The sequence below is a fragment of the Alosa alosa genome, chromosome 22, assembly GCF_017589495.1.
Source record: "Alosa alosa isolate M-15738 ecotype Scorff River chromosome 22, AALO_Geno_1.1, whole genome shotgun sequence".
Lineage (NCBI taxonomy): Eukaryota > Metazoa > Chordata > Actinopteri > Clupeiformes > Clupeidae > Alosa > Alosa alosa.
In genome coordinates, this window is record NC_063210.1 from 13,780,604 (window position 1) to 13,807,689 (window position 27,086).

At 44.6% G+C, this 27,086-nt stretch overlaps 1 protein-coding gene across 1 annotated transcript; it reads right to left on the bottom strand.

The window, feature by feature from the left end:
* Window positions 1-1,187: 1,187 nt before the first annotated feature.
* On the bottom strand, window positions 1,188-26,967 carry zcchc24 (zinc finger, CCHC domain containing 24). Its single transcript, XM_048234091.1, has 4 exons — window positions 26,395-26,967; window positions 21,849-22,049; window positions 3,657-3,821; window positions 1,188-1,472 (listed from the first exon to the last, which is right to left on the bottom strand). The coding sequence occupies exons 1-4, from the start codon at window positions 26,647-26,649 to the stop codon at window positions 1,359-1,361; spliced, it is 735 nt and encodes a 244-aa protein (XP_048090048.1). The 5' UTR covers window positions 26,650-26,967; the 3' UTR covers window positions 1,188-1,358.
* Between the last annotated feature and the right edge of the window lie 119 nt (window positions 26,968-27,086).

Below are 27,086 nucleotides of genomic sequence, written 5' to 3' on the forward strand. Positions count from 1 at the left end.
CTTGTTTAGTGACATACTTGGTTAGGTTAACTTTGAGCCCCATGGCTCCAAAGCAAGCTAACTATAACAAAACAAAGCCATAGTGATAATCTTTTTTTAAAGAGATGTATCACTAGTTAACCTAACCCAGGTTTGTCTCTAAACCATATACTTTGAATAACCCCCTGCTGAGGGTTGAAATGAATTAGTCTGCATTCAGACAGTTTCTAGGTTTAACACAATGCCAGTGAAGCACATGCAAATAGTATGCTAGGACTGTCTTTTTTTGGTAAAAGACCCACATAGGGCCGAGGACAGACGTTATTATTTCGCTCAGGATGCATGTAGTAGAGAAAGTGGTTCGACCTTTTGTTAATGTTGAAATACTACTCGTTTATGATGTAAGAATGGTTTAGTTGATTCCAATAATGCATCCCAAACAGCTACCTTCTAACAATTAAGGGAATGTGAGCAGTTCTCGTTGTGTCATTACAATGACGGACATACTAATGTTGAATATTTGTTGAGTTCTCATCTGTTGGGGGTTACATTTAAATGCACACTATTTTTGTCCTGCGGCTGACCTGCCTTATGAGTTACCTTAGAAACCCTTAGGAATATTGCACAAGAACATGTGATTATGATTTCTATACTAAGATCTCTGTATGGTTCAGAAAGGGATGCAAACATACAATATCGTATATGAAAGCCTTTGGGTACACTAAGAGAGTATATCAAATTCCTTACATTTAACGTACCCTATATAATTTGCCCAGCCTACAAAGTCTTCAATCTACAGTAGTTTCTAAAGACCTATTTAGATGGTTAAAAATAGATATACATCTGGTTAAAAACAATGCAATTGCACAAAATGAAGGTCTTAAGTTCAGAAAGAGACCACTTAATAAATATCTGTTCCATCATGCATAGAGGAGACTGATTCTGCATTCTCCCTTCTTTCTGGATTCACAGTTGAAAAGATGTGCTACTGACCCAATGTCTGTGTGAAGGCATCTTGTGACCCATTATAGCACTTAGTATATACATGGCCTTCACCTTCACTAGGTTAAAGATAAGTGGGAGGAGTGATCTTGTAAACAAAGTAAGTGAGAAAACACTATTATGGCCTACTTCATTCCTGCTGACTGTGTGTGTGTGTTTGGCATGTATATGTGTTGCATATATGTCTGTCTGTGCATGTTGGGGGTTGTAGGTAGTGCTACCATAATTTCTGCACACACATAAACTGCACACAAATCAAGGTGATGAATTAAAGCTGAATTAACAAGTGAATGAACTGAACCGCCATCTAAACAGTAAAACAGTCGCTGTTGCCTGTGGGTAGTAGAGGTTGGTCAGGGGAGGTCTGGCTAGAGAGGTCACTGCACCCGCCGGCAGTAGTAGCCCAGAACCTTGCACTTCTCACACAGGTGCTGGGGATGCTCCTTGCTTTGGTCAGACACATCTAGTCCGTCAGGCTTTTCCAATGGCCGCTGACATAGAGAAACAGACAAAGAGTCAACACTGGTAGGCCTACTCGTATATCAAGTTGTTATTGCTGCTACTGTTACTAGCCTACTGATTACTACTGGTTACTACTGATAACGGTAATGAAGAAAATATTTGTTTTTTTAAACTTTCATACCAACTTCTACACACAAATAGATATTCAACAGATAGATTATCTTTTACATGGCATGTTCAGACAATTCAGACAACTTTACATGATAACACAGAAAAGCACTTCTTATAACTTATCTAAGCGTTTTTTTTTTTTTTTTTTTCAAAGCCACATGCTGTCATTATCCCATCCGCAAAAAAAAAACAGAGATAAGACATAAAACAGTTTTATCTCTGTTTCAATCTGAAAGATTCATGGCAGGTTGTTAAGCTAGGGGTGTCCTTGGTCTTCCCCACTGATTTTGACAAGAGGGGACCAGGTCAAACATCTGCACTGATCGCCAGGCTTTGGCTGGACAAACAACATTGATGCGATCCACAAACCCTACTGTGACTGAAGGTTTTATGGTCTTGAGGTCTTGGTCGCTTCTCTTTCCAGATTCTCTGTATATACCATTAATCTACGAGGCCTAGTTCACCAGAGGGTCATATAAACAGTTATTCTCCTCTTAAGCGCGTTTGCTAAAGACACAACAGCGCATTGGCGTTTCGCCTTTGCGTGCAAGTTTATCCAACTAATTGTTGAAGTGTGTTTAACTAATGGCTAACCGTTTAGCCTTTCGCAGGCGCCTGTTTGTGTTGCCTGTTTTCCAAACAACGCCAAAACGCTCTCTGCAGACCCCACGCTTGAAGTGGTGAGTGACAGTTCTCCCAAGGCTTGGCGTCGTTGCAAGGCTGTAAGTTTCCGCAAAGCTAATTCAAGTCGCTTTACCTCAAATAGTGTTAGATATTAGACAGCAGACGGCATATCGATATGGAGAGTCATCCTTCCCACTGGGCCGTAAGCGTGCAGCTTTTGCAGCTTGTCCTTATTACAGTGTTTTGATGAGGTTTCTCTATTAGTGACAAACAAGTTGAATACCTTGGCTTGGCACCAAGTGGTATCTCATGTGTTTGACATCAGTGGAAATATGGGTGGTATCCTGGATACTAATGATGACAGCTCATGTTTCAAATAAGCTTTTGAAAAGGAAGGGGGGGGAGAAAAAAAGCTTTAAAGTTGCAAAGACTATATGCGTGTCCACAGATGTTTCCTGGCAAAGCAGTCCATCATTCCTGCTGGAAATGAGGAACATGCCACATTTGAATAGAATGGGGGGTAATGGCAGCGCTCACAATATATGTTGTTTTTTTGCACACAGAGGTCCACTATTTTCCCTGACAGATAGCGTGCCATTGGTGCCCAGCTCCATGTAATTGTTAGCAGGCAGCCCAAATGTACCAATCCCTTTTTCATGGGCTGATTATAGATGCCTACAGCAACTTAAAATGAGTGATGATGTCATGGCATTTGAAGTGTCTTAAATGCACACAGAGCCCCTATCCAACATTGCTGCGCTCTGCAATTAAGAACAGAAACAAGGCGCTCTGGCTTAAAGCCTCTGGGGAGAGGGGAACCCCCGCAGTGTCAAACTAACCATGCAATACTGAAATCAGCTTAGACCAAACTAAACAATGTACCAACACAACAATTAAACTCAGTGAAGCTTTTGAGAATTGGCTTAGAAATAAAATAAAAAAGTCTATGCTATATATATACAGTATATGCTCATGCAGGCTGAATACAACATGACGATAGACAAAGTCTGACTGACAAAATCTTTACATACACTACTGTATACATATACAATACACTATAGTATGCATATGTCTCTGTGTGTGTATTGCCCAGTAATGGTCCATGTGTTGGACACGTTAGACTTAAGACTAGATGTTGCATGTCATTTAGATTAGGTCCTGGACTTCTCTCATCTCTGCATGTGCTCCCTATTGCAAGTTAATACACTGCTGTTCCTGGCTCAGCGTCACCACTGATGTCAGGACACCATCCTGTCCTGTGGATGTCACTGGTCATTCTGGTCCTGATGGCTCCTCCATGCCAACATACACACACTGGCACTTCCTCCATGCCAACATACACACACTGGCACTTCCTCAATGCCAACATACACACACTGGCACTTCCTCCATGCCAACATTCACAGACTGGCACATACCTGCTTGTGAGGGTAAACGTTGATGTGGCACTTGATGCATTCTTGGCCCATGTTGGCCCAGGAGTTGCCACTCATCCACTTCCTCTTGCATTTGGGGCACTTGTACTCTCCAAAGCATCGCTTCTTCCCCTGGTATGGTGTCAGGCCCTCTCCTTTGGGGCGAGCCTTTGGGACGCAGAGAGAGAGAGAGAGGGAGGAGAGGAGAGAGACAGAGAGGGAGAGAGGAGTAGAGAGGTGTTCTGTATTATAAACATACTTACAAATAATAGAGTTACGGTAATGACATTTGGATGAGATTGGTTATGGATATTGTGTTTCAAATTCCCCCTTCTGGAGCCAAAGTTCTTCACCAAGTATCAAAGGAACTGAATCTAATTCTATCCAGTAGTGTCGATTTCAAAGAGTTATAAGTCCCCAGTGTATCTGTTTAAAGTCAGTTTCTGTTTCCTCTCCAATGTATCACTGCTCTAGTGTCTCACTAAATACAAGAGGGTAATTATGTGGTAATTTAACTTTTTAACTTTTATCTGAAAACTTGCTTTGGAGCATACCGGTACATTTATCTCTTTCCATTTTGTCAACAGACTCGTTTATTTCAACTGACACCATTTATTTGTTGTATCATTAATGACCAACAGTTAAAGTATCTACCCCTGAAGCCAACAGCTGAAGAGAAAGTCATACATACATCATTTTCCTGTTTGTTGCCTTTCTGGTTCTGGTTGCATTTCCTGTTTGTTTTCTTTCTGGTTCTGTCCATTTAGCGTCTTTAGTGTCTTCAAGTTTAGCAAAAGAACTTAGAATTCCCTGTAGGATCTCATGCAATACGTTCGTAAGTATCTAGTACTGGAACCCAATGACAGTAGGAGTACATGTCACTCTCTTATACCATGAAGCCACTCCTTTTAACAGGAACCCTTAGGTATCATTTTTGTTTCCCTGGAGGAGGGACTTTGGCCATGCTACATGTCAAATCTACTTTTATCTTTCTGGAAGAACCTGGAATTCGCTGTAGGATCTCAAGCAGTATACGTTTGCAAGTATCTAATGCTAGAACCCAATGACAGTACGAGTACATGTCACTCTCTTATAACAAGAAGCCACTCCTTTTCACAGGTACCCTTACAGTAGGTATCATTTTTGTTTCACTAGAGGAAGGACTTTGGCCATCTACTTTTATCTTTCTGGAGGTAGGGTGAGGTTGGAGGATAACAAGCTTGGGATTCCACTAGCATCCTAGTGTACTAGAATGATTGGTTATTTAACATCCAGGTCAGTATTGTGTGTTTGTATGCTTATGTTCTTAATAACTGTAAACATGTCCATTAAACCCTGCTGATAGAACACAGCTAAGCTGTATTGAAAGCTAGAAAGCAAGCACAAGACGGAAATGATTATGAAAGTTTGGCGAAGGCATTTGGGAGGAGAAGAAGTTTACTGCCTGATATGATTGTGATTAAACGATTACGCTCCTCTTTAAAATATCCCTTTAAACAGAATCAAGCTCACCAGGCCTCAGGAAGCCAAACCAGAGTGATGTAACTGCTGAAAGACCACTGTGAAAGATTTCAGCTGAAGTAAATCTCCCTGTAACACTATACTAAGATAAATACCCTCTCCATTGATATTTACGGTGCAAAATATCAAGACTGAGCAAAACAGTGTGTTTGACAAAGCCCATCTGGGCCCGCGGGCAGGCACGGAACCCACATGGTTCCCATTGGGCCGAGCTCGTTTCATCTCCCATCAGGGCAGTCTCAGAGAAGGATACCTGCTGCTGCTGCTGCTGCGGAGGCCAGAGCCTAGACGTGCCTCGTCTGAAGGTTTTCAGAGACAAACCGCACGAGCCTCGACCGCTTTCCGCAGGCGCTCACCGCACGCACTCCCGTCCGGCTCAGTGGTGGTTCGGGGAGTCTCTTAAGATCTTGACATGTCAGGGGTCCATGTTGCATATCAAAGTCAAAGCCAGTGAAATCTTTGCCCCCCCCCTCTTTCTTTTCTTCCTAGTTGTACTTGTAGTGGTTTGGGAGTTGGGAGCCCCCATCGCTAACCCTGTCCACCCAACCCAACCCTTATCCACCTCCTCCTCCTCCTCCACCACCACCTCCCCCTTCTCCCTCAAACCGAGTCCAGATCTGGGGGTTGGTGTGAGGGGTTGGGGCCCGGGAGGCTGAGCTGAGCTGAGCGCCGAGCGGAGCCGAGTCACGGAGGGCTGCTGCTGCTGCTCCCTGTGACTAATGTGCAGCGTAATCACACACAGCTGCTCTGAGCCCTAAGCTCTGAGCTCACACAGCTCCACTGCGCCTCCAGCCAGCCAGCCAGCCAGCCAGCCGCTTTGCCTCGCCCTAGGCCTTGGCACTCACCAAGGAGCCGGGTGGGGGCCCCGGCAGCAAAACAAACCCACAGCCTGCCAACACAACCTACATATCACTAGTATTATATAGTATTCATCTTCTCCTCCAGCACTTTCTCTTGTGTTTACCTCACAGACAGAGGTGAGTTGATGAGGAGGAGGAGGAGGAGGAGGAGGAAGAGGAGGGAGGGTGGCTTCACTAACAGTTGTCCTCAAAACCCCAGGAGATTGGGGAGAAACTTTAAGGCGTTTTCTTTGTTTTGGATTAGCAGTTTTTACTGTAAACACAAAAAGCAAAGCAAGCGCTTTTTTGTCTTAAACCTGCTCTCATCTCATCTGCTGTTTTACTTTAGAGGGAGTCTGTATTTCATTGGGGGAGTTGAAGAGGAAGCCTTTGCAAAAACTTGAACACCCCTTTCTGCAGTAAGGCCTTGGAGAGATACTCGGTCAGGAGGGGTTTGGGGAGTTTCTATGCATTAGCTAAGCTGGGTGTTTACACAGAATGGACTAACCCTGGTCAACCCTGGAAGGAATCTGACACAGGAGTGACCTACATGTGTCAGGAGACTACCATGGCCTCATAGCTATGATTATTTTCAACAGTATGGCTAGCTAAGAGTGAACAATGAGATCATTATACGAGAGTCCAAATTCTTCCATTTTCATAAATGTAGCATGTTAGCATTCAGGGGACAGATGATTAACAGGTAGATATACATGGTTCAGAATTCTTCTGAATCTTCAGAAGTGAACCAAAAGGTTGGTGGGCATTTGAACACTTGAGGACGTTCCTGAGAAAACAACTCAAGTTACAAACTAAACAAATGCGGGAAATCTTTGAGGTAAGGAGGCAGCACTTTCCAAAAATAAACAGCAACAAACTAGAGGTAAACATGCTCGGAATAAAAAAAAAACAAGTGAATGCATGTACCCGGGCCAACCCTGTTACCCAATCCCAACGACAGCACCCCACCGAGCCAGGTCGAGTTTGGACCGTGTGTTTATTTAGCGCGATGCTCCACGGCTAATGAATACATCAGAGCACTTCTCTCGCCGGGGCTTTAAATAGAGGAGACTGACATATTTGGTTTCTTTGGAGGGTAGCCAGTGTGTGTGTGTGTGTGTGTGTGTGTGCGCGAGCTGGGCCTGAATTATGACAGGAATTGATAACGTTCATGCTGGTGGTCAGCGGGGAAATGTTTGTCAAGCAGTTTATAATCGGGGAATGGTATGTAGGTTTCTGTCTTTTTTTTTCTTTCTTTCTTTCTTTCTTTCCTTTATTTTCTTTCACCCCCTTTGAAGCATTCTTCTGTCATTCAAGGGAGGTTGAGATTGGGGGCTCAAAAGCTGTCTTCACAATGCAAATAACTGCATTTTTACACAGCATTCATAAGTTACTCGCAGCTGAGATAGTGCTGCAAAATGCTCATCAGGAGATAAGTTGAAGCTCTCCATACCTTTTAATCTCAACTCTTATCTGTCCTGTTTCTCCAACAACGCCACAACCGATCCACAACACGCCCAAAGCAAACCCAAACCTTTAAGAGTTTGGCAGGTACGGCTATGGCTGGCACAGAGTACTCCGTCATGGTTCATAGTCCCCTTCTTTCAGGAGAAGGAAAGCTAAAGGAGGGGCACTTTCTCTATTTTTCTGGAAGCGTAGGGCTCAAACTGGACGCCCTCCCTTCCCAGCTGTGCTCCCACGAGGCCATAAAGGGGGCCAAGGCCCCGACAGACTCCACCAATCAGAGCGGGGCTACGATTCTATATGGTGAATACCTCCGAAACGCAGTCATCTCTCCCCCAGCTGGCCTGCAATACGGTTCTGGGGTACAATGGGTGGAGGAGCAGTGTGTGTGTGTGTGTGCGTGTACGTGTACGTGTGTGTGTGTGTGTGTTAGGAAATCAAAGCCAGGTGAAGCACACATGAGTGGAACACGAGAAAGCACCAAAGCCCCAGTGTCCAGGCCCCGCCGTCAATTAAAGTCATCTCGCCGCATCTGCTTCATGTTATGCTGCCGATCGGGGTCAATTCCTTTCCATAAGCAATTTAATGAAACGTGTTCATTTAGCCATTTGGAGAACATGTGACGCCTAAGATATATATTATGCAATATATAGGATCTATAAAGGTACATTTGAGGATAAAATGTCATCAAGCATTGTGCTGTTGTTGTAGCAGTTGTTGGTCACCTAAGCTGTGTAACTTACACAAATACTGAGATTGCCTGCCGGACAGTGAATGTCTTGCGCAACAACAACGTTATTACATATTTTTCTATTTTTGGTTAATTCTTCTCCTAATATTAAATGCAGAAGTGACTGTGCTTTCAGAAATACCAGTGAGCCCATGTTGCAGTTGAATATAGTGCTTTTTACTGATGCCTATCACTGGATCAGTTTGTGGGGTCACAGGCAATGCTGTGGCAGCTGAGATTTGACAGTTTTGAGTCTGCAGTGCCATCTTACAAACATACCATAACAAGACAAGGATTGATAACCAGATTGTTACTGGTTGCAACTCCCACTTTGATATAACTCTGTGGTTAGATTGTGTAGTTGCAACATTTGACCACACAGGAGTGCTGTGGAGGATGTGAGTTCTATTCTGAGGTGGACTCCTGCAGACTCTCTGTGAGTGTCTGTCAGTGGTTGTGTGTGTGTCTGTTTTTATGTGTACATATTAATTCACACAGAGAATTTGCAGGAGTCCACCTCAGAATAGAACTAACATCCTCCACAGCACTCCACAGAGAAAAAGGGTATGAAAGCCAGTGGCACTGTGCGTGTGTGTGTGTGTGTGTGTGTGTGTGTGTGTGTGTGTGTGTGTGTGTGTGTGTGTGTGTGTGTGTGTGTGTGTGTGTGTGTGTGTGTGCATTTGCATTTGCATGTGCATAGTTTTTCTGTTTCTGTATGTGTGTTTGTGTGTGTGAGGGTAATCTCTGTGTGTTAGCATTTGCATGTGTGATTGTGGAGAGTGTGTGACACCCAGGCGGACAAGGCTGAGCGCAGCCTTCCTGCCGAAGGAAACTGCGAAAGCAGCAAAACAAACAGGAGCCGTGACCGGGTCGCCGGCGAGGGCATCGCTCTCCTCGCGCTCCTCACAGTTTCCACCAGCGCCACCCGGGGGGGGGGGTTGAGAGCACGGGCGCGAGACATGAGAAAGGAAGACAGCACCCGCCCGTCCCCTCCAGCCGCAGAGCAGAGGGCACGCCGCTTGGGCACTTCGTTGAAACATCTTGTGCCCGGTGCCATCTTCCGTTGTTCCACGTGTGTAACATTTTCCAGACCGCACGATCAAAGGAATCAAAAGAACAGGAGTATGGATGTAAGTGTATCAGTGTACAGATTAAGATCTGTGAACTGCTCTAGAGGGCATGTCAGCTGAAATAAAAACAAAGCACTTTGTCAGGGGATGGAGAATACTTGAGAAGTATATATAGAAGAAGGAAGGATAGGATATAAGGATATAAAAGAACAATACAGGAAGTGGTAGTACACTTGTGTCCAGTGTGTACTTCAAGTGAACAATAGCTGCTCGAGAGAGGGGGGGAAACAGATCATGATTAAACGTGACTGATGTTTTATGTTTGGTTTATCTCACCACCATCTGCATAACAGTGGGGTTTCATTTGCAGAGTGAGGTTCTAAACTGCTTAATTTCGTCTGTTTATAAATGTACCCTGCAAGACTGCTGTGTTCAGTTTACTAGGCATGATAACACTTATCTGCACTTGTGTGTGTATGTGTATGTGTGTGTGTGTGTGTAGTATGTGTGGGCAAAGACGGTAGAGTTTAATGCCAAGGTATAAACATATCAAATATAACTGTTTACAGCCACACCTTGAGTCATGCAGAGACGTAAACAATCTCAGTGGGCCATTGCAACAGGCGTGAATTCAAGGCTTCTACCATAACACACTGACAAACTAACATGAGAATCAGACAAAGTGTAATTTGCAACAACTGTGCTCTTGCTCAACAAAAGGCTGATTGCACTGTCAAATCACATTTCCCAAGCAGAATGGGGGTAAACTGATCACAATTACTGCTTGTTGTTTTATTCAAACTGTTTTTTTTTTTAAGTGATTGTAAATCCTAGCCACTTTCTCTTTCCTCTAGTGAGATCCAGATAGGCGCTGGACCACTTCCTGGTTCCTGCTAAGCCAGGGCCCCAGGAGGTTGCCCCCCACCACCACCACCATCATGCCCCCCCCCTTTACACCATCCCAACCCCCACCTCTTCACCATCCATCTGGAAACCATCAGGATAAACAATGGAGTTCTCCTAGCTGAAACTCCCACCCTCGGATCTCTCTCTCTCTCTCTCTCTCTCTCTCTCTCTCTCTCTCTTCCCCTCTCTTGCAGGGCGGGTCTCTGGGCCTGGCAGGCGAACATGAGAGTGCCTAACGCACTGGATAGCATGTGGTCAATTACTCCGCACTAACAAACCCCCAAATCGCTTCCCTCGTCTCTCTGGCTTAGCTTGGCCCACTCCCACCTGGCTTAGCTAAGAGAGAGAGAGGGAGACAGAGGGGGGGGGGGAGAGGGAGAGAGAGACGGAGTGGGAGAGAGGGAGACCGAGACGGAGAGAGAGGGAGAGACGGAGAGAGAGAGGCCCAGCTGTGGTGAAAAATAGGGATGGAGGGGAGAACAAGGGGAGAGATAAATGGATGGAGAGATGTGCACTCGAGATAAGGGGGGAGACGGGAATCTAGGAGGAAGACAACACAAGCACTTGAGCTTTCGGGAGGTCTGCCTCTGCCGGACGCGGGCGTTTGATTTACAAGGATTGGGGTGATGCTCCTGAGGCATGTAACATGGCACTGTCTGTAACTTACCCATGACTCTCTCTCGTGAGAGCTCACCTGTATTTATTCAGGTCCAGGTAGCTCTTGCCAGGAAAATATTAGTTCTGAATAGATGCGAATAGTACAAGAAACTCCGTACTGAGGAGTTCTGAGGAGTCATTTTAAGTTTGCGGAAACCCAATTTCTGCTTTGAATTACCACAAATTGTGTCCTTGGATTGTCAGACTGTTAAGACATTCAATCCTGTCAGCATACCTGTTCAGCGCTATCCAGACTTTTGAAGTAGATTTTTACTCCTTTCATCAAAGAAAAAAATATTTGTTTAACTCTGGTTTGACGTTTGTACCACTGGGCTTTATCTCTCAACAGATCAACACATCACTACTAATGAGCAATCACAAACAACTCCAATGACCAGAAAATACACCTGAAGAAATAAGAACAACTGACCAAAAATGATTTAAAGCTTTGCGTGCATGCGTCTGTTTATCAGAAAACGAATTGAGCAGCAAAGGAGTTGTTCTGTTTGATTGACTCTGCATTCAACTCCAGCCATGGGCCACTTCCCTTTGCCAGGAATATCCGTGGGGTTGACTCATTGAGATTGCAGATACAGTACAGCATGTATAAATAAGCTCGGGCTCAAACGCAGGGTTTCAGCGGACGAACTCACTCACTCGCAAGGTCCCCACGGGGAGAAATCGCAACCAGCAAAAGTGATACAGCACTTGTGGTTTGTGGTTAAATGTATACCGGTCATTTCAAAACTCCCATAAGACCTTTTAAAGTTCTCTCTCCCCTTCTCTCTCTCTCTCCTTCTCCTCTCTTTCTCTCTGTCTCTCTTTTATATCCTACTACTTTAAAGCAAAAAAAGACTAACCCTATATTTCAACTTGTACTTCAACCTATACAAAAATACGTTGACATCCAGACAAGTAGAGGTTTTGGCCTCTACCCCTTCATGGTTTCTTTGCATTGTAAAAAGAGCTTGAGGCTATTTCAGGCAGGAATCAAAGACAAATGACACAAAGTCAAAGGTAAACTGGTTTAAAACATAACTGTTTTAACTGACACAACTATTATTTCCTGTCTAATTAATGTCATGATAAACACAGTGTCACAATCTCATAACAATCGTAATAAAGGCACTTCAGTTCCTTAGCAGGCAAAATGAATAATTGGTAAGGATCAACGAGAAGTGATTACACTACAAGCACACTCACGTGGAAGCATGTGATTAAAATACCTGTCACACTCTCACTTTCCACTAACAAAACAAGAAAGGATTAACACAATGCTATGGAAAGAATGACCACGCTATCTTTTCAGCGATGACACACACACACCACCCCATCAGAGAAGGCCCTGTGTGTGTCTGTGTGTGTGTGAGTGTGTGTGTCTGTGTGTGTGTGTGTGTGTGTGTGTGTGTGATGTAGCTTACACAAAGCTCTTCCTTGTTAACTTTTGTGCCCTTCCCTCCATTTGCTCCCAGCTGTTGGAGAGGCGGCCATAACCGCTGACATCAGCAGCACTTCTCTCAGGGCACAGTTGGTCTCCCGCTCCAAACACCACACCGTCTCGCAGACTCACGGCTAAGCCCCGCTCAGGTTACAGGGTGGCTGAGGACAATGTTTTGACTAAAGTTTTATGTATCACTTTAATTCCATTGGCCATTTTTCTCTGTCCACAAAATAACCATTTACATTCTGTTGACAGTCAGCGATACAAATAGGCTTAGGCTTAGAGGTTGGGGCTTGCTGTAAGGTGCTAATTATGGTAGTAACTTGGGCTGGGGTTGAGTCTGGTGCGAGCTCCCGAATCAGGGCAAGATTCAAGTGATAGAAAAGGTTAGCAAACACTATTCTATTCATCCGATATTTGATAGTTTATAGACCAGAGGTTTGTGACCAAATCAGGTTATCCAAATAGGTTTTATCAATAGCCTTATCAAATGGGAATTACTGTGTTTAAACTACAGTGGCCGTATTGACTTAAGGAAGTACTATCCGAATCCTTGGGCTGCTTTTATATTTCTCCTGTTTTCTAATTACCCAGTAAGACTGGATGAAAGTGTGGAGGGTAATTAAAACCTCCTAGGTTTACTGAACTTCAGTCACTTATCATTGAGCAGAGATAGGACATTAGGCCATTGTGTGGAGTCCACAGGAAAAGAGGGGGGCAAAGGAAAGACTCCCACCTCGCCCCCCGTTGGGGCATCGCTTGTTGGCTTTGGCAGAGCAGAGGTGTGAGGTGGGGAAATAATCTCCAGAACATTAATATTATTGCCAGTGCCTTCCTCCCAGCGCTTCGCTCCCCTGCGGTCGTGGCAAAAACTCGGAAAAAGAGACCGAGAACCAAGCACGGACGGCCTTTTTTTCCCAGGTAATGTCAAAATAATCTTTTTTTTTTTTTTTTTTGGGGACACTACAGTGCCGTACAGCACTACATTGGATGGGAGATTTGTTTGAAACAGTGCTTCCTGGTCCCTGACCTGAAGGCTTGACAATGGCATCCTTTTTGTGTAAGGGGCAGCAGCAGTCTGACAATATTAGATCAGAGGGGTTTAAAAGCGAAAGCACAGCAATGGGTCATGAGGGAACCAGTGTGGGGAAACCACAGCTTTGTCCCGAGATACCTGGGTGTCCTGCTTCTGTTGCATCTGGAAATGTGTTTTCACACATGTTTGGTGCAGGGTCTGTGCATGTGTGTGTGTGTGTGTGTCTGTGTCTGCATGACACTGACCCTGAGCCTGAATGCATGCATAGGGGTCTTATTCCTCAAGGGGTATCTACATGCAACATTGGAATATACAAAAGCAACTGCGTGCATTTGTGTGTTTGGAGTGTGCATGCAACATGTGTGTGCCAGCCTATGTGTGCCTCTCCCTACACACACACATTTAGATACTCACATTTGTGTATGTGTGTGTGTGTGTGTGTGGAGTGGAAACCCAAGACAGCTGCGGTCTGTTCGCTCGACAGTCTCGTACGTCCCCCCATCTCTCCATCCATCATCTGTCTTTCCCACCAAAACAACCTGTGGTGCTCCCCACAACACCAGGGGGGAAAGGGGTGTAGGGAATCTCTCTCTCCTCCCTCCCTCTCTCTCTCTCTCTCTCTCTCTCTCTCTCTCTCTCTCTCTCTCTCTCTCTCTCTTATATATATATATATATATATATATATATATATATATATCCCTGCCTCTGTCCCAATATCAGCCAATAGAAGCGATACTTGTGTCCTGTTTTCCACAATGGCATTTCCCCTTCGGTCAGTAGGTATCAGTGTGGTCGGTCACCACAAGGAAGTCATGAGGTTATGTGGGACCACGCTCCGGTTGTCTCTGGGCCAGACATATGTGGGAACGCACTCAGTGTTGTTGCTGTTGTCTTTTTTTGTCAGTTAAGTGCGTCGTGCAGGCCAAACAGCATAACCGTTTACCGTAACTCCTGCTGATTCACTCTCCACTCTGCCTTTAGATTCCACACTCTCCACTGATGCATATTTGAATGGTGACTGTTTCACTGCAGGCTTAAGACTACATTCACACATACACGAGCATGTATCACCACGGAAACAAAGGAGATCTCAGTATGAACAACAGGAAGGGGAGGAAGCTCAATTATACTGTTTACCCAATAAAAAATGGCGACATAAAAACCATTGGTGAGTTTTTCTCTCCCCTCTTAGAAAACCAGATTGACCACAAAAAAAGCTAGCACAATTAAGTTCTGTCAAATAAACATAAAGAACAGACAGTACAATTTCCGTTTATGAAGTGTGTGTTGTCTGCGATGTGCAATAACACTCTTTTTTAACCACTGTCACTGGTCTTGTTTTCATCGGTGGCGGATATAGGAGATGATGTTTGTGCTGTGTTTTGGCCAGGGGAGCATAGCATGGGGCATGTTGGCTGCCGAGGATTTGCCACATTGAATATAATTCATGTCATCAGCTCTGGCATCACTATCACCGTTTGAATTGCAACAGCTGTTGGGAGGCAAGAGATACAATGCGCTGCGCTGGGCAGGGGAATACCAACATAGTTTGAGCATATAGACACACAGACACAGACATACACACACACACACCACACCACACCACACACAAACACATGCACCACACACACACACACACACAGACACTCACACACAGAGACACTGTCACACACACAGATACTCTCACTCACACAGCACACAGACACACACACTCACTCTCTGTATCACACACACAGACACACACACACTCACTCTCACACACAAAGGCACACAGACACACACATCTGTCTGAGAGTGTAGAGTTACAGTATGTGCCTTACTCCTCTTGGCATAGTCTGTGTGCTTTGTAACACAGACATGGACTCCAGTGAGCAGGAGCTGGAATCGGCCTAACAGAGGACACAACTGTATAGACACGCTGGTAAATCCACAATCCATACCGCCACTGGTCTTTTGCCACACACACACACACACACACACACACACACACACACACACACACACGGTTGATGGCTTCTGCAGCTGTGTACCAGCATTGAGTTACAGATGGAGAGAATGACACGGACAGGTGGGCTGGCAGGCATAAACAAAAAAAAAGAAGAAGAAGAAGAAGAAGAAGAGGGGGATGAAAAAAGAATGAGAGAGAAAAGATGTGGTGTAGCTCATTCCCCAAACACTGGGAGAGAGTGTGAGATTCAGGGAGGGTCCATAGTGGATGTCTGGGCCCCGTGTGTGTGTGTGTATATGTGAGAGAGAGAGAGAGAGAGAGAGTGTGTGTGTGTGTGTGTGTGTGTGTGTATATATGTGTGTGTGTGAGAGAGAGAGAGTGTGTGTGGGTGGGTGGGGGCTTTTGGGGGTCCAGGGGGAGGGCGAGGGGGCGGAGGCGGGTAAGTTGATATGGAGCTGTACCTTGCTGTGAGATTCTGCAGCACCTACCAGATCCATGAGCCTGTGGCCTGCAGATTGTTTTTCAGCATATGCGCTGACTGCATGCCAAAGGGACGCTGCTTTATTGCATGAGAACCAATGAAAGCTCATCTCCCCTTCTATACAATTCGGCCTGCAGCCAAATCCTATTTCGCAAGCAAGTGTATATAAAGAACCTTCCACTGTTTTTGCATGGTTTCTTCCTTATCTTAACTTCTTCTTTCCTGATCCGGTCACTACATACATTCTGGTTTGGCTATGACCTGATAAATACACTGGCAAAGAAACTGCAACTATTGCAAAGCTTTCAGGTTTAATCATTCACATATACATTTAGTTGGAAGAATAAAAATGAATTAAAAAAAACAAACGCATACTGGAAGATATCATCGTCAATTTTGGAGCAGTCACGAGTTGGGTTGACAACAGAGCATGGCGCATTAAGCAGCCTCTTCCCCTGCAGGATATTGAGGGGAAAATAAGGTGACTTGGGTTTCAAAGCTGCACCACCTTCAGCAGGATTTAATGACATCCAGCCCTCCACTGAAAGATGCACATGGTGTACATGTCACTCATGGAAATCTCCTCTTCAACCGGAGCCATTTCCTGTTTTCAGAGAGTGGATCCAAGGATGGCCTTTAAAGTTGAGTGCTCGGGCAAAATGACTGCAGGAGTGTTCCCAAATACATGCTGTAAAGCGCTCAACATCTCCATCCCTGAAACTCCCAAAAAACACAACAGGTCGAGCGAGGGAAGGACTTAGGAGATATTTTTCCACATGCTCCTCAGCCTTCCTGTTGGGTATGACCCATGGTGGACACTGGCATGTGGACACTATATACACTAATAACCCTCTTCACAAATCTACAGAGCTCTTCCCGCTCACACTGTCTTCTCTCTTTCCCTTTCTCCTTCAATCTCTCCCTTCCTCTTTCCCATCTCTCCCCCCACCTCCCCGTTTGACTATCTATCTGTCTCTTCCAGTTACGGCTGCCTGCCAAAACCAACAGAAGTACATCCTTCAGATAACACATTTATCAGCAAGGCAAACAATTGAAGCCCAGTTTGCAATGCAGGCCAACGCTGCTCCAAGTTTGCTGGTTCATGTGGTCGTCATTTCGCAAAGAAAACGGTCCATACTGATGATAGCTCCATTTATTTATTGATTTACAGATCAGGTGCAGTGCCTATGCAAACACGAGACGGGGAGTTTGCTGAAGAAAACTTCAGGATAATTTACTAAAAAAAAAGGGGGTTTTTTTTTTGTGTGTTTTGCTTGAGAGCCCTTCGTGCTGATTTGTGTGCGAGCTCCAGCACGGAGTCGTTTTTGATCGTATATGTAATTCGTTGATTATGTGGTCTGAGTGATGGGGTGAGATCAAACACCGTCCTCATCCGAGGCCGCATTCTTTCGCTTGACAGCATTGTCCAGAGACGTTTATGGTGGGCCTGGAACGGGACTTTCTGCCTGTGTGTGCACATCTCTATCATTCTTGCGGTCGAATTGAGGCCTTTTTGACTTGAGGGCTTGCGCACTTCTGGTGGGGGCAAAAGCGCTGCAAGAACAGGCTCTGGCAGTGGCATCGAGACCCAGGAAGGCGCAGAGATCAGCTGGGCTGCTCTGGCACTGTGAGACACCCTCCCTCCTTCTCCTCCTTCTTCTCCGCGGCACCCAACAATACAAGCTGACTTCCTGACCTCTCGCTCCCAAGCCCCTTAAAGACAAACAATAAGACCCTTATTTAGCCCCAGCCATTCCCACAATCCCAGCCCGTACTGTCAGCGGACTGTCAGAACCGCAGAGGAATTCTGCCGTTTCAGAGTTCAGCCATTCTAATTGGGAAAGCGCTTGAGTGAGCCCTTTTATTAGTTGTTGGGGGCACTTTATGCAACGTGTGGACAGGGTCACTCATCCAGTATTAGCAATAAAAAGCATCACAACTGATACATCGGGCTGTTAATGGGCACTAATATCAACCCAGTGTGTACTGTATGTAATGTGTCCTTTTTCCAGATGCTTCGGACCCTTGGCAAGACGTATTAATACAGCGATATTAACTTCTGAGGGCAACATCATTATGTTATACTAGAGTTGCGGTGAGCTGAGCTGGAGGCTGGAGAACCCAGTGTGCAGGCCTGCTTTCCTCTGGGCCACATCGCCCGTAGTAAAAAAAACGCCCATGAGAAAATGTCCGCAGAGCCAAGAACAAAAAGAAGTTTGTTGCCGAGGAAGGGCATCTTACAGAGGACATATTAAAAAGGGCCTTCTTCAGGGACTGAGGACGCCTTTGTTGCGGCGAAAAAAGAGGCTCCCGTGCATTTGCCTGTCCATGGGCCCCGGGTTTGAAAACTCAGGCAACACATGATAAAATCTGACATCATCATCCTACTGCAGAGAAATGCACAAATGGATTCCAGACCCAGGCCCCGCGTTCAGCTGGGTACGACGACCAGAGCCCGGGCCGTTAAAATGTCTCAAACTATTCCTCACACATATTTATTTTCACCGTCTCGTAAACGGCTCAACTTATACTGTACTAAACTTCAGAGAAAATGCCTGGATGTGTTCTGTGTACTAAAGCCAGGCTAAGAAAAACTGAGGTTTACATTATAGGTTCAGTATGCCCTGCGCTGGCAGTATGAATAACATCATTCTTCGTGGATACTGCATGAAATCAATGATTTACAGTGTAAATAAGGACAGATTTGTGGGTCCTTGCATGCTTTTGAGTGTTGGAGACCACTTATGGTTTAGTAGCCACTGAATTCTTCTCGATGCATCAAAACTCCTTGATAAGCACTTTCCTTGATGAGCATCTACAGAATGAGAAGGAATTGCCGTCTAAAAAATAAATGAGCTAACTCAACATTTCTGTTCTCTGTTATGTTGGTCTGGTAAAGCTTTGCAAGTCATTCAGATAGCAAAGGGGCACCTGTGAATTATCTGTATTAACAGTTCACTACAAACTGTGTACACACTCATTTTCCACCTGGTGAAAATGACTGTTTGTAGATCTTCAACAGAACAAATTCTCTGTCAATTATGTGGTAACTCATGTCAACAATCTCTGTTAATATCATTAGAATAGGAACTAAATGAGGACCTAATGTGCTATTTCTCTTCTGTCAGTACTCTTGAAGTGAAGATAATTACATATGCACCAGTAACACGACACAGTCTCAAGAATTCCCTATTCAAGGAAACATGCTGAGTACATCAATGATCCCAGCAGCCTGGCAGTGCAGATGGCAAAGCATGCGATCCCGGAATTCTGTTACTCCCGGCAATCCTGGCAGTATTTGAAGCAATCCGGGTGCCCGTTCCGTGCACAGACAGCGTTCCGGGCATTCCATCAACGCTGGCAAAGCCTGCCAGCTCTGAGTCCACTTCCTCCGCCGGCTCTCTCCTACTTTTATAGGGGCTGTGACCTGCTTTGATACCCCCCCACACACACACACACACACACACACACACACACACACACTCTTGAACTAAAAAGGCTCACAAAGGCCACCAAACACTGGACCGGGCAGGGGACGTGGGGCTGGGTACTCCAGATCTCCTCCATCCTCCACCCCAACCACATGGCTCCAACACGGCTCCATCCCACATTCAGAGCTCACAGATGACTCCACCAACATGCCGTCTTCCAGGAAAACACTACAGAGCCACACACGCATCCCACATTAAAAGATGCAGAAATGCAAAGAAGCTCGAGTGACCACTCCATCACTGTCCAACGACCCATGTGCACCCTGGTAGCACGTCTTCCATGAGGCCATTTTCCATTTTTTACACCCACGCCTGCATTTTATTTCCTCCCGCGCTGCACTCAGTCTGCTCCACACTCCTTGGCTCGGCCCCTCTGTGTTACAGCCTGTCGCTGAAGTCACAGGCCAAAAGCATCACTCATTCCAACTGTCTGTAGGACTGAGAAGGCTTTGTACTCTTCACATCCTTGCTGATAACATTTATGTACATTACCACTAAGTAATTTACCAGACGCCTTTTATCCAAAGCAACAGTATTTTACAGATAGTTTAGGTATTGTGTATAAAGTTATGCAAGAATGAATCCGTGCCTTTTAGATCAGCTATAGTCCTAGTGGTGGTGTGTAGGCTCCAAACATAAATCAATGCTTGAGACCAACAATGAAGGTCACACTCAAAAGGTAAAAATTACCAAAAAAAGTTGAGTAATCCATTTAGGATTTTTTTTTAATGTCTAATCAAACTACATGCTGTTATTATGTTAAACGTTTCGAGCGACCATGATCCTCAGTGCCTAACAGTACACGCATCACCATGACCAGACACTTTTATCCAAAGCAACAGTGTTTTACAGATAAACATTTTTGGTATTGTGTATCCTGATCAGGTATTAAATTCTTGACCCTGGTGTCATTACAATCTTGCTTTACCAGTTAGGAAACAAGATCAGTAATATCTATGTGGACTGATATAACTCTCGAAGTATCAAAAAGACAGATGGCGATGATGGCAAGTGTGGCTGGAGACCAAGTTTCCGAAGGTGTCAAATCTATGAGTACATTGTGACCGATTTAAGGAGGCAAGTTAGCTGACACTGATTTGATTATTTTACGTTCCAAAACTTTTTGGGGAAACCTGGCGAAGCTGTTGCCATTGTCTCACTGTTGTGCTCACACAGTTTAATACCTCAAAATTGAAAAGCTATGACATCCATACAGTCTGCCCTGTGCAAGAGTGTTTTTGGAGCACGTCATCTGCGTTCAATTACTTCATTTTTTGATTTACCTTCAGATTGGACACAGGCCGGCTGCACTCATCAAAACAACGTACTAAAGTTGTCTCAAGTTTTCTAAAGCTTTTCCCTATCTCCCCCCTCCCAGAGTAAATAAGCTGCAACTTATTAATGGTCACACCATCACTTTAACACCAATAAGTCTTGAGGATGTAAATGAGCAACACTTGATAAAGACTACAGCGAGCTACATGGTCTTTTCATCCTTAGGCCAGTGAACCTTGTCGAGCTCAGCAGGAAACCTGATCATATTTCATAAAGGCAGTGAGTGAGTGCAGTTCCCACTGCATCTGGAGTTCATTTCGAACCCTGCCGTACAATGAATTGAAATGGGATGTAGGGTGGGGCGCCATTATATCGGCGTTCTTTCTTGGAGAAGACGAAGAAAACAAGATTGTATAATGGAATAAAAGTCTAATAGAGTATGTCACAATCTCTCAGGTCTTCAATTACAGAGAACAACTGGAACTCCGTCCAAATTATTAGGGGTGGAGAGAGTCTGGAGAACAGCCAGAGTTATTCCAACTGTGGATTCCTCTACATCTCTTCCTGGCCCAACCACAAGAAACACAACAACTTTAGTGGCACCGACACCCTCTCAAGCTCTCCTTTCAAACAGCGCCAAAATACATTCACAAGACACTGCACTGCTGGGAAAACCGACGTATTCCTTTTTTTATCGAGTTAGGAGTTCAAATGACAGCGGATGTTAGCTCAAACCAAAGTCAAGACCATTAACAACTGCAGCAACAAGACACTTACGCTTCTTAATTTCACTAATTTGTCAGCATTATGTGGCTACTCGAACCTGGTGATTATAATATGCAGACCTTCACCAAGGCTTTGTGCTCAGAAGTCGCAGCTAGATCGTAATCGTGTCATCCGATATGACATTTTCCTCCAACTCGAACCATGTGTTCCGCGACTAGTGCTAGCGCGCAGACTACTTAGATAAACAGGCATTTCATCACGACCAAGAGAGGCTTGAGGAGAAGAGGGGGCCAGCCCTTTGAACGTGATTTCTCTCTTTTTTCAAGTGCCATACATCTGACTTTAGGCCTTGGGTCAAATGCTCTGGGACTGGTTTCCCAACAGTCTCATGTTATTGTATCACTGCAGCCGTCTTAAAAAGACAGAGAGATCACCATTTTGAAAAGTCCCTAAGTGATTTTGCTATAATGCTATACTGGTCTAAAAATAAAAAAATAAATGGACCAAGTTTATTAGTATCAATGACAAACTGGCTTCTTAGATGTTTTTTTAATGGTACAGCTATGGCCATGGATGTAGTCAACAGACGTCTTGAAAGACTACACCTTACCTGTGGGCAGTCTTTGATATAGTGTCCCTTGTTGAAGCAGAGGTGGCATAGGTAGTTGGGCGGTGGTCGCTTGCTGGGCTTCCGAGGTTCAGATGAGAGGGAGAGGTCCGAGAAGTGGTCCGTCAGGGAGTTCAGGCCCTCTACGATGTTATTGAGGGAGCCATAGGGTGAGGTGTTCTTGTATACACCATTATTCAAGCCCTTTAGGTAGGAAAACATTCAAGATGTTAGATACAAAAGATTACAAAGTGTGCCATTATACATAAAGGTAAAACCCTTCTGGGAGACAGTAAGGATTTCATAAAGGATTTCAAAGGTTTGATTGAGACTTTGTGGAGATATGCACATGTCAGATATGAGCATGAAGGAATTCTTATGGTTTGTTAAGAGGCAGCTTCTATTCTCAGACTGTATTATGACTAGTCAGGAAGTGGTTTGAACCATGACAGTTTCAATTCCAGTGCATTGCTTTCATCACGACTGAGTCATTGCGATTAATCTTATCAAACGCCTTGTTCATGTCTTAACTCAAGCTCCCCTGTGCTCAAACTGTGACCAGTCATTGCATCACAATATTAGGCACTTTGATCGATCGTTCTGTCCACTGGCACAACAGCGCCAGTCTTTATTTCAGCTCTGCAGATGCGACTCATCGTCCAGCGAAGAGGAAGTGGTCATCTTTACTCGGGGTTGAACACAGCAAAACCTTTGTCGCACACTTTCCCCCAGTGGTCCCCCCCACCACCGTTTTAGCCTGACAATCAACAGCATTGTCCTTGTGGGTGACAAGCACCATGGTACCACAGGGGAAGAGTGTGAGAAGAGACACAGATGATTGAAATGTGCCCACACAATTGGCATGCCAGCTATGCCACACTGCAACAGTGTGATGCTGTGTAGCCTACAGAGGACTATGATCCATGATGCCTTCTCATAGTAGCATGTGATGCCACGGCGAATTATCATGGCTGTGTGGCTTTCTGACAATATGGGCCTCTATAATCATGCTCTCCCATGAAAAATCACAATTGGTTACTGTGCACACTCACACTATAAATATGAGCTTCAGCAGTTTGAAGTATAGGTCAGATATTTGTAGGTATTTGAATATGGCACTATATAACAAGTATTTTGTTGGTACTTGTTGGTATTTGTGGGTGCACACATCAAGGGCTTGTGTTTTGTTTGGTAATGTTGCTGATGGGATCATATACAGCCACAGCAATGAAGAAGATTGACTGAAGAATTTGTTTATATTTGTCAGTGCCCTGCCCACATCAAGGGTTTGCAATTTGTGTGGTTATGTTGATGATCGGATCATAAACAACCACAACAACGAAGAGGAATGACCGAAGAATTTTTGGGTTTTGTTGGTAGTGTGTGGAGGGGCTGGGACAGGGATGCCTTCTGGAGGTGTCGTGGGCCTAATTCAATGAAACACAGATGAAGGAAGGTGCCTGCTTGATAACTCCAGTGAAATGCTCTCGAAGGTTGCTTTGTTGGTGATTTTGTTTGTAGTGGTAAATATGCTTGGTTGTTGATTGGCCGCTGTGGGAAATCTCCTACCAATAGAACAATGAATTTAACACCTTTCCTGTATATATCTGTAAATGTCCCATCACACTCTGTCAGGCAATGTCTGCTCTCTTTTTGTGTCTCTCACAGCACAGACATAAGGGGATCTGAGCTAAAAATAACAAGCGCAACATGTGGTATTAACTATGCTAGTTGCAAGTTCTTGCAAAGATTTTTCAATTGACCCAGATTCCTGTAAAAAAAGACCTCCTCCCGGCCTCCCTCTCTCCAATCAAATAAGAACACAAATCCACAGTCTCTCTCTACAAAAGCCATGCCTTTCTTTCCTCTCAAGCCCTGGGAAGCAGGTTAATGGAATTGTACCCCCCCCCCCCCCTTCCCACCACACACACACACACCTCCAGGACACAGAAAAAAGTGAAGGTGAAAAAAACCCTGAAGTGTTACATACTCCACTGGCCGAGAGAAGCTGGACCCTGGTGAACTTGCGCATTCATGGGGCCCAGTGTGGCCAGTGTGAGGCCTATTTGGACCTGCCACTCCTCCGAGGCCGCTCCGCAGACACCAGCGGTCAGAGGCGAACACACACAGGCACTATATCAGGGCACAAGGAGGGCTTAGTCCTCCCTCCGCCTAATTACTGCAGTGCATCTCCCCGCAGAGTGCACCCCTGCTGCTGCTGATGGAGAGAGAGAGAGAGAGAGAGAGGAGGAGAGAGAGAGAGAGGGAGAGAGAGACGGAGAGAGAGAGAGAGAGCGAGAGAGAGAGAGGGAGGCTCGCTGCACTAAGAAAAATCAAATCTATGGTTGATCTCCTCAAGCACCAAGCATATTCCAGGGGGTCGGGAAATCAGAGACTGGCAGGATTTGGTGGCTGATTTTCTTTTTTCCCTTTCTCCCTCACTTTTTTGTTTTCTTTTGTGACATGATCTCCTGGGGTTCAATTCTTACTGGGATCATACATGCAGATCCTGAACAGCTTTTGTAGAGTGTGTTGAGTAACTTGTAACACAAAATGGGTCACTGCATGTAAATATTGTGCACTGTTGTGTTTGTTTCAGTGACTGTGAATACATATATAGTCATTGGTTCATTCCTATTAATACCTATGCAGTTTGGATATTTTCTGCTCCCAATGCCTACCGCATCTTTTCATCATGCTGTAATATGGCTTTGCAAATGCACCACACAAAGAGCTCATATGACAGAGGTCAAAATCAGATGCAGCAGACGTAACTACCAAAATGCTGAGGCACAGAGACTCTGTTTGACACTTTGTTTGTCTTTTGTCCTGCGTGTGCATGTGTCAGTGGCCCAAAGAGAACCACACATTCCTATCAGAAACAGACTACGCTATAATTAAACGCCGAGCCATAACTATCCAACTATAGCCACAGCAAACTCCTCTTATAATAAAACCCAAATCCTTTTGGAGTCACTTCAGGTTTGTTATAGCAATACACAAAGCGGCCCATAATTACCACTCATGGACAAGTGTTTCAGGAAGACAAACGCTATGATACAGTGGGCAGTCCTGGAAATAAGCAAATGACAGTGTCCACAACCGTGTCCGGCAAAGTAGTGAAATTATAGTCACTGAATTATTGACCAGGCTTCCTTCTACATAGACCTGACTTGGGACAAAAGAACTGCAATGGAGCAACATCTTGCACATATTGAAAGTTTGACTGATTAACCACAAGACAATCAACAAACAAGAAACTAACGATTAGCTTAGCAACATACAGTTTAGGATATTTTAAGTACTAATCTGAAAAGCAACATGGTGAGTGAGTGATGCTTTCAAATATGAAAAGAGTTCTAGGGATACTGCAGTAGGCCAATCACTGCACATTAAATCATGTGTATTTATCTCTTATTATGGTATGTATGGTTGGAATAATTAAATGACGCAGACTTTCGGGAACTAATGTAACTTTCTGAAATAAAGTCCAGTGCTTTTTAGCTGCTAAAGTTAAACTCAGGATGACTTGTCCATGAGGATATTGCTTCATTTCTTCAGCCCACACCATATATAATTTATGATGGTCGTAGTAAATCTTGTTATATGTTGTGTGTAGGCCCTTGGATGTGATGACATTCCAGTTCTATAATGACATTTCATGCATCTAAAAGACGAATTAGGGAGAGGCGGAGTCTTACCCAATGAGAAAAGCATTTCTCTTACCCATGGGGTGTGGTGTGTTAGTCTGACAAAAGTTACAGCCAAATGCTCTCCCTCATTCTCTCTCTCATTTTCACTCTCTCTCTCTCTCTCTCTCTCTCCACTGTCATGCCACTATCTCTCCAGTATTTTCTCCCCATCCCACTCTGTCTCTCTCTTTAACCTCCTTCTTTCTTGTGCATTTAATTTGTTCATTGCAAATGGATATGTCCCCATCCCAATGCAAAGCAAATGTCTGCCTAGTATCATGCTGATGGATAGAAATGTGCTCTGATGCATGGACAATCTTTGATGCCACTGGGTCACCAAGATCATGGCAATCCAGGGTTTCTGCAGTTCCACTACACCCCATAATCAAGTGCTTTCAGCAAATCATACATGACTCACAAACAGTATGAAATAATTCCATCTCGGCTTTCCGAACATCCTTTTTAGTATCCGCTCTATGTTTATGTTCCAAAATACCTCATAAGGTGGTTACATCAAACGTGTTTTGTGTAGCCTCCTACCAGCTGGCAGGTGCCTTGTAGACTTGCACCCATATAAAGTTTTTGAAAAACAAAACTACTAGTGGTTGGCAAAATATTTCACGTTGTCTATTTTAAAACCAGAAATAAGGTTTTGGTCTTCTAAACCAAAAGTCATCTGCCCCACATACCAGTTCTGTCATTGGATGTGAACACTGACAGCACTTTGACAAGCAGGGACATTCAAACAGCCTGTGTTAATCGTAGGACCTCTAAACACACATAGTAGCCTATTAAAGTAATACAACTAGAACTATTAAAGCCATAGGGGGAAAGAATGAATTCAATATGAGTCTAACCTCGATCCTCTGAAGATGCAAGAAGTTGTTGAGATAGTTGGAGTTGAGCGATGACGAGTTGACATCATTAAGCGGCTGCTTGTTGTTGTAGTTCTGGTCCGGATGGGAAGAGTTGGATTCTGGTCTGAAAGCATCAAAGGCACTAGTCTGGTGGGTGTCTTGTAAAGAGAGGTAAACCCAGTTTAAAAGTTGCGCCGGTTGGTAAACAGAGGCACTTGTGTCTAAGGCAGACATTAGACTCATCTTTGAGACCATTCCCTGCTTTGGGGCGTCCACCGCCGGGTTACCGCAAGTGATTCTGGACTTGTAATTCTGACAAAGAAAAAAAAAAAATCTTAAAATCACTTGATTGTCTCTGCTGCGTTTTTCCCCGCCCCAGCACTATAGGCAACTTCTCTCCTTCCCTTCGCTTCCAGGATCCTGCAAGGATCCCGTTCCCTGGCGGACGATTACGCAAAAGTCATAGTTGCAGAGTGACAGCAGGAAAAGTTGGTGCCAGTCCGGGCACTCTATAGCAGCGGCGATCGACTGTGAGCGTGCGTATCAGTCAAAACTCCAATGCGTCACCAACAGCAAGCGAATAGGAGGGCCGTTTGCATAACTGCGTACTGTACTGTACATTACACTTCGCCTATAGGCAGGCAGCAAAGAGCCGAGTTTGCGATGAAGGCTTAGCCTATCTGACGAATACT

Excerpts from the sequence above, each read along its gene's own strand:
- zcchc24 (XM_048234091.1), bottom strand. The coding sequence starts at position 26,649 with ATGGTCTCAAAGATGAGTCTAATGTCTGCCTTAGACACAAGTGCCTCT. Across the intron at positions 3,822-21,848 it reads ATATCAAAGACTGCCCACAG|GCTCGCCCCAAAGGAGAGGG; the intron begins GTAAGGTGTAGT and ends TGCGTCCCAAAG. Across the intron at positions 1,473-3,656 it reads ACGTTTACCCTCACAAGCAG|CGGCCATTGGAAAAGCCTGA; the intron begins GTATGTGCCAGT and ends TCTCTATGTCAG.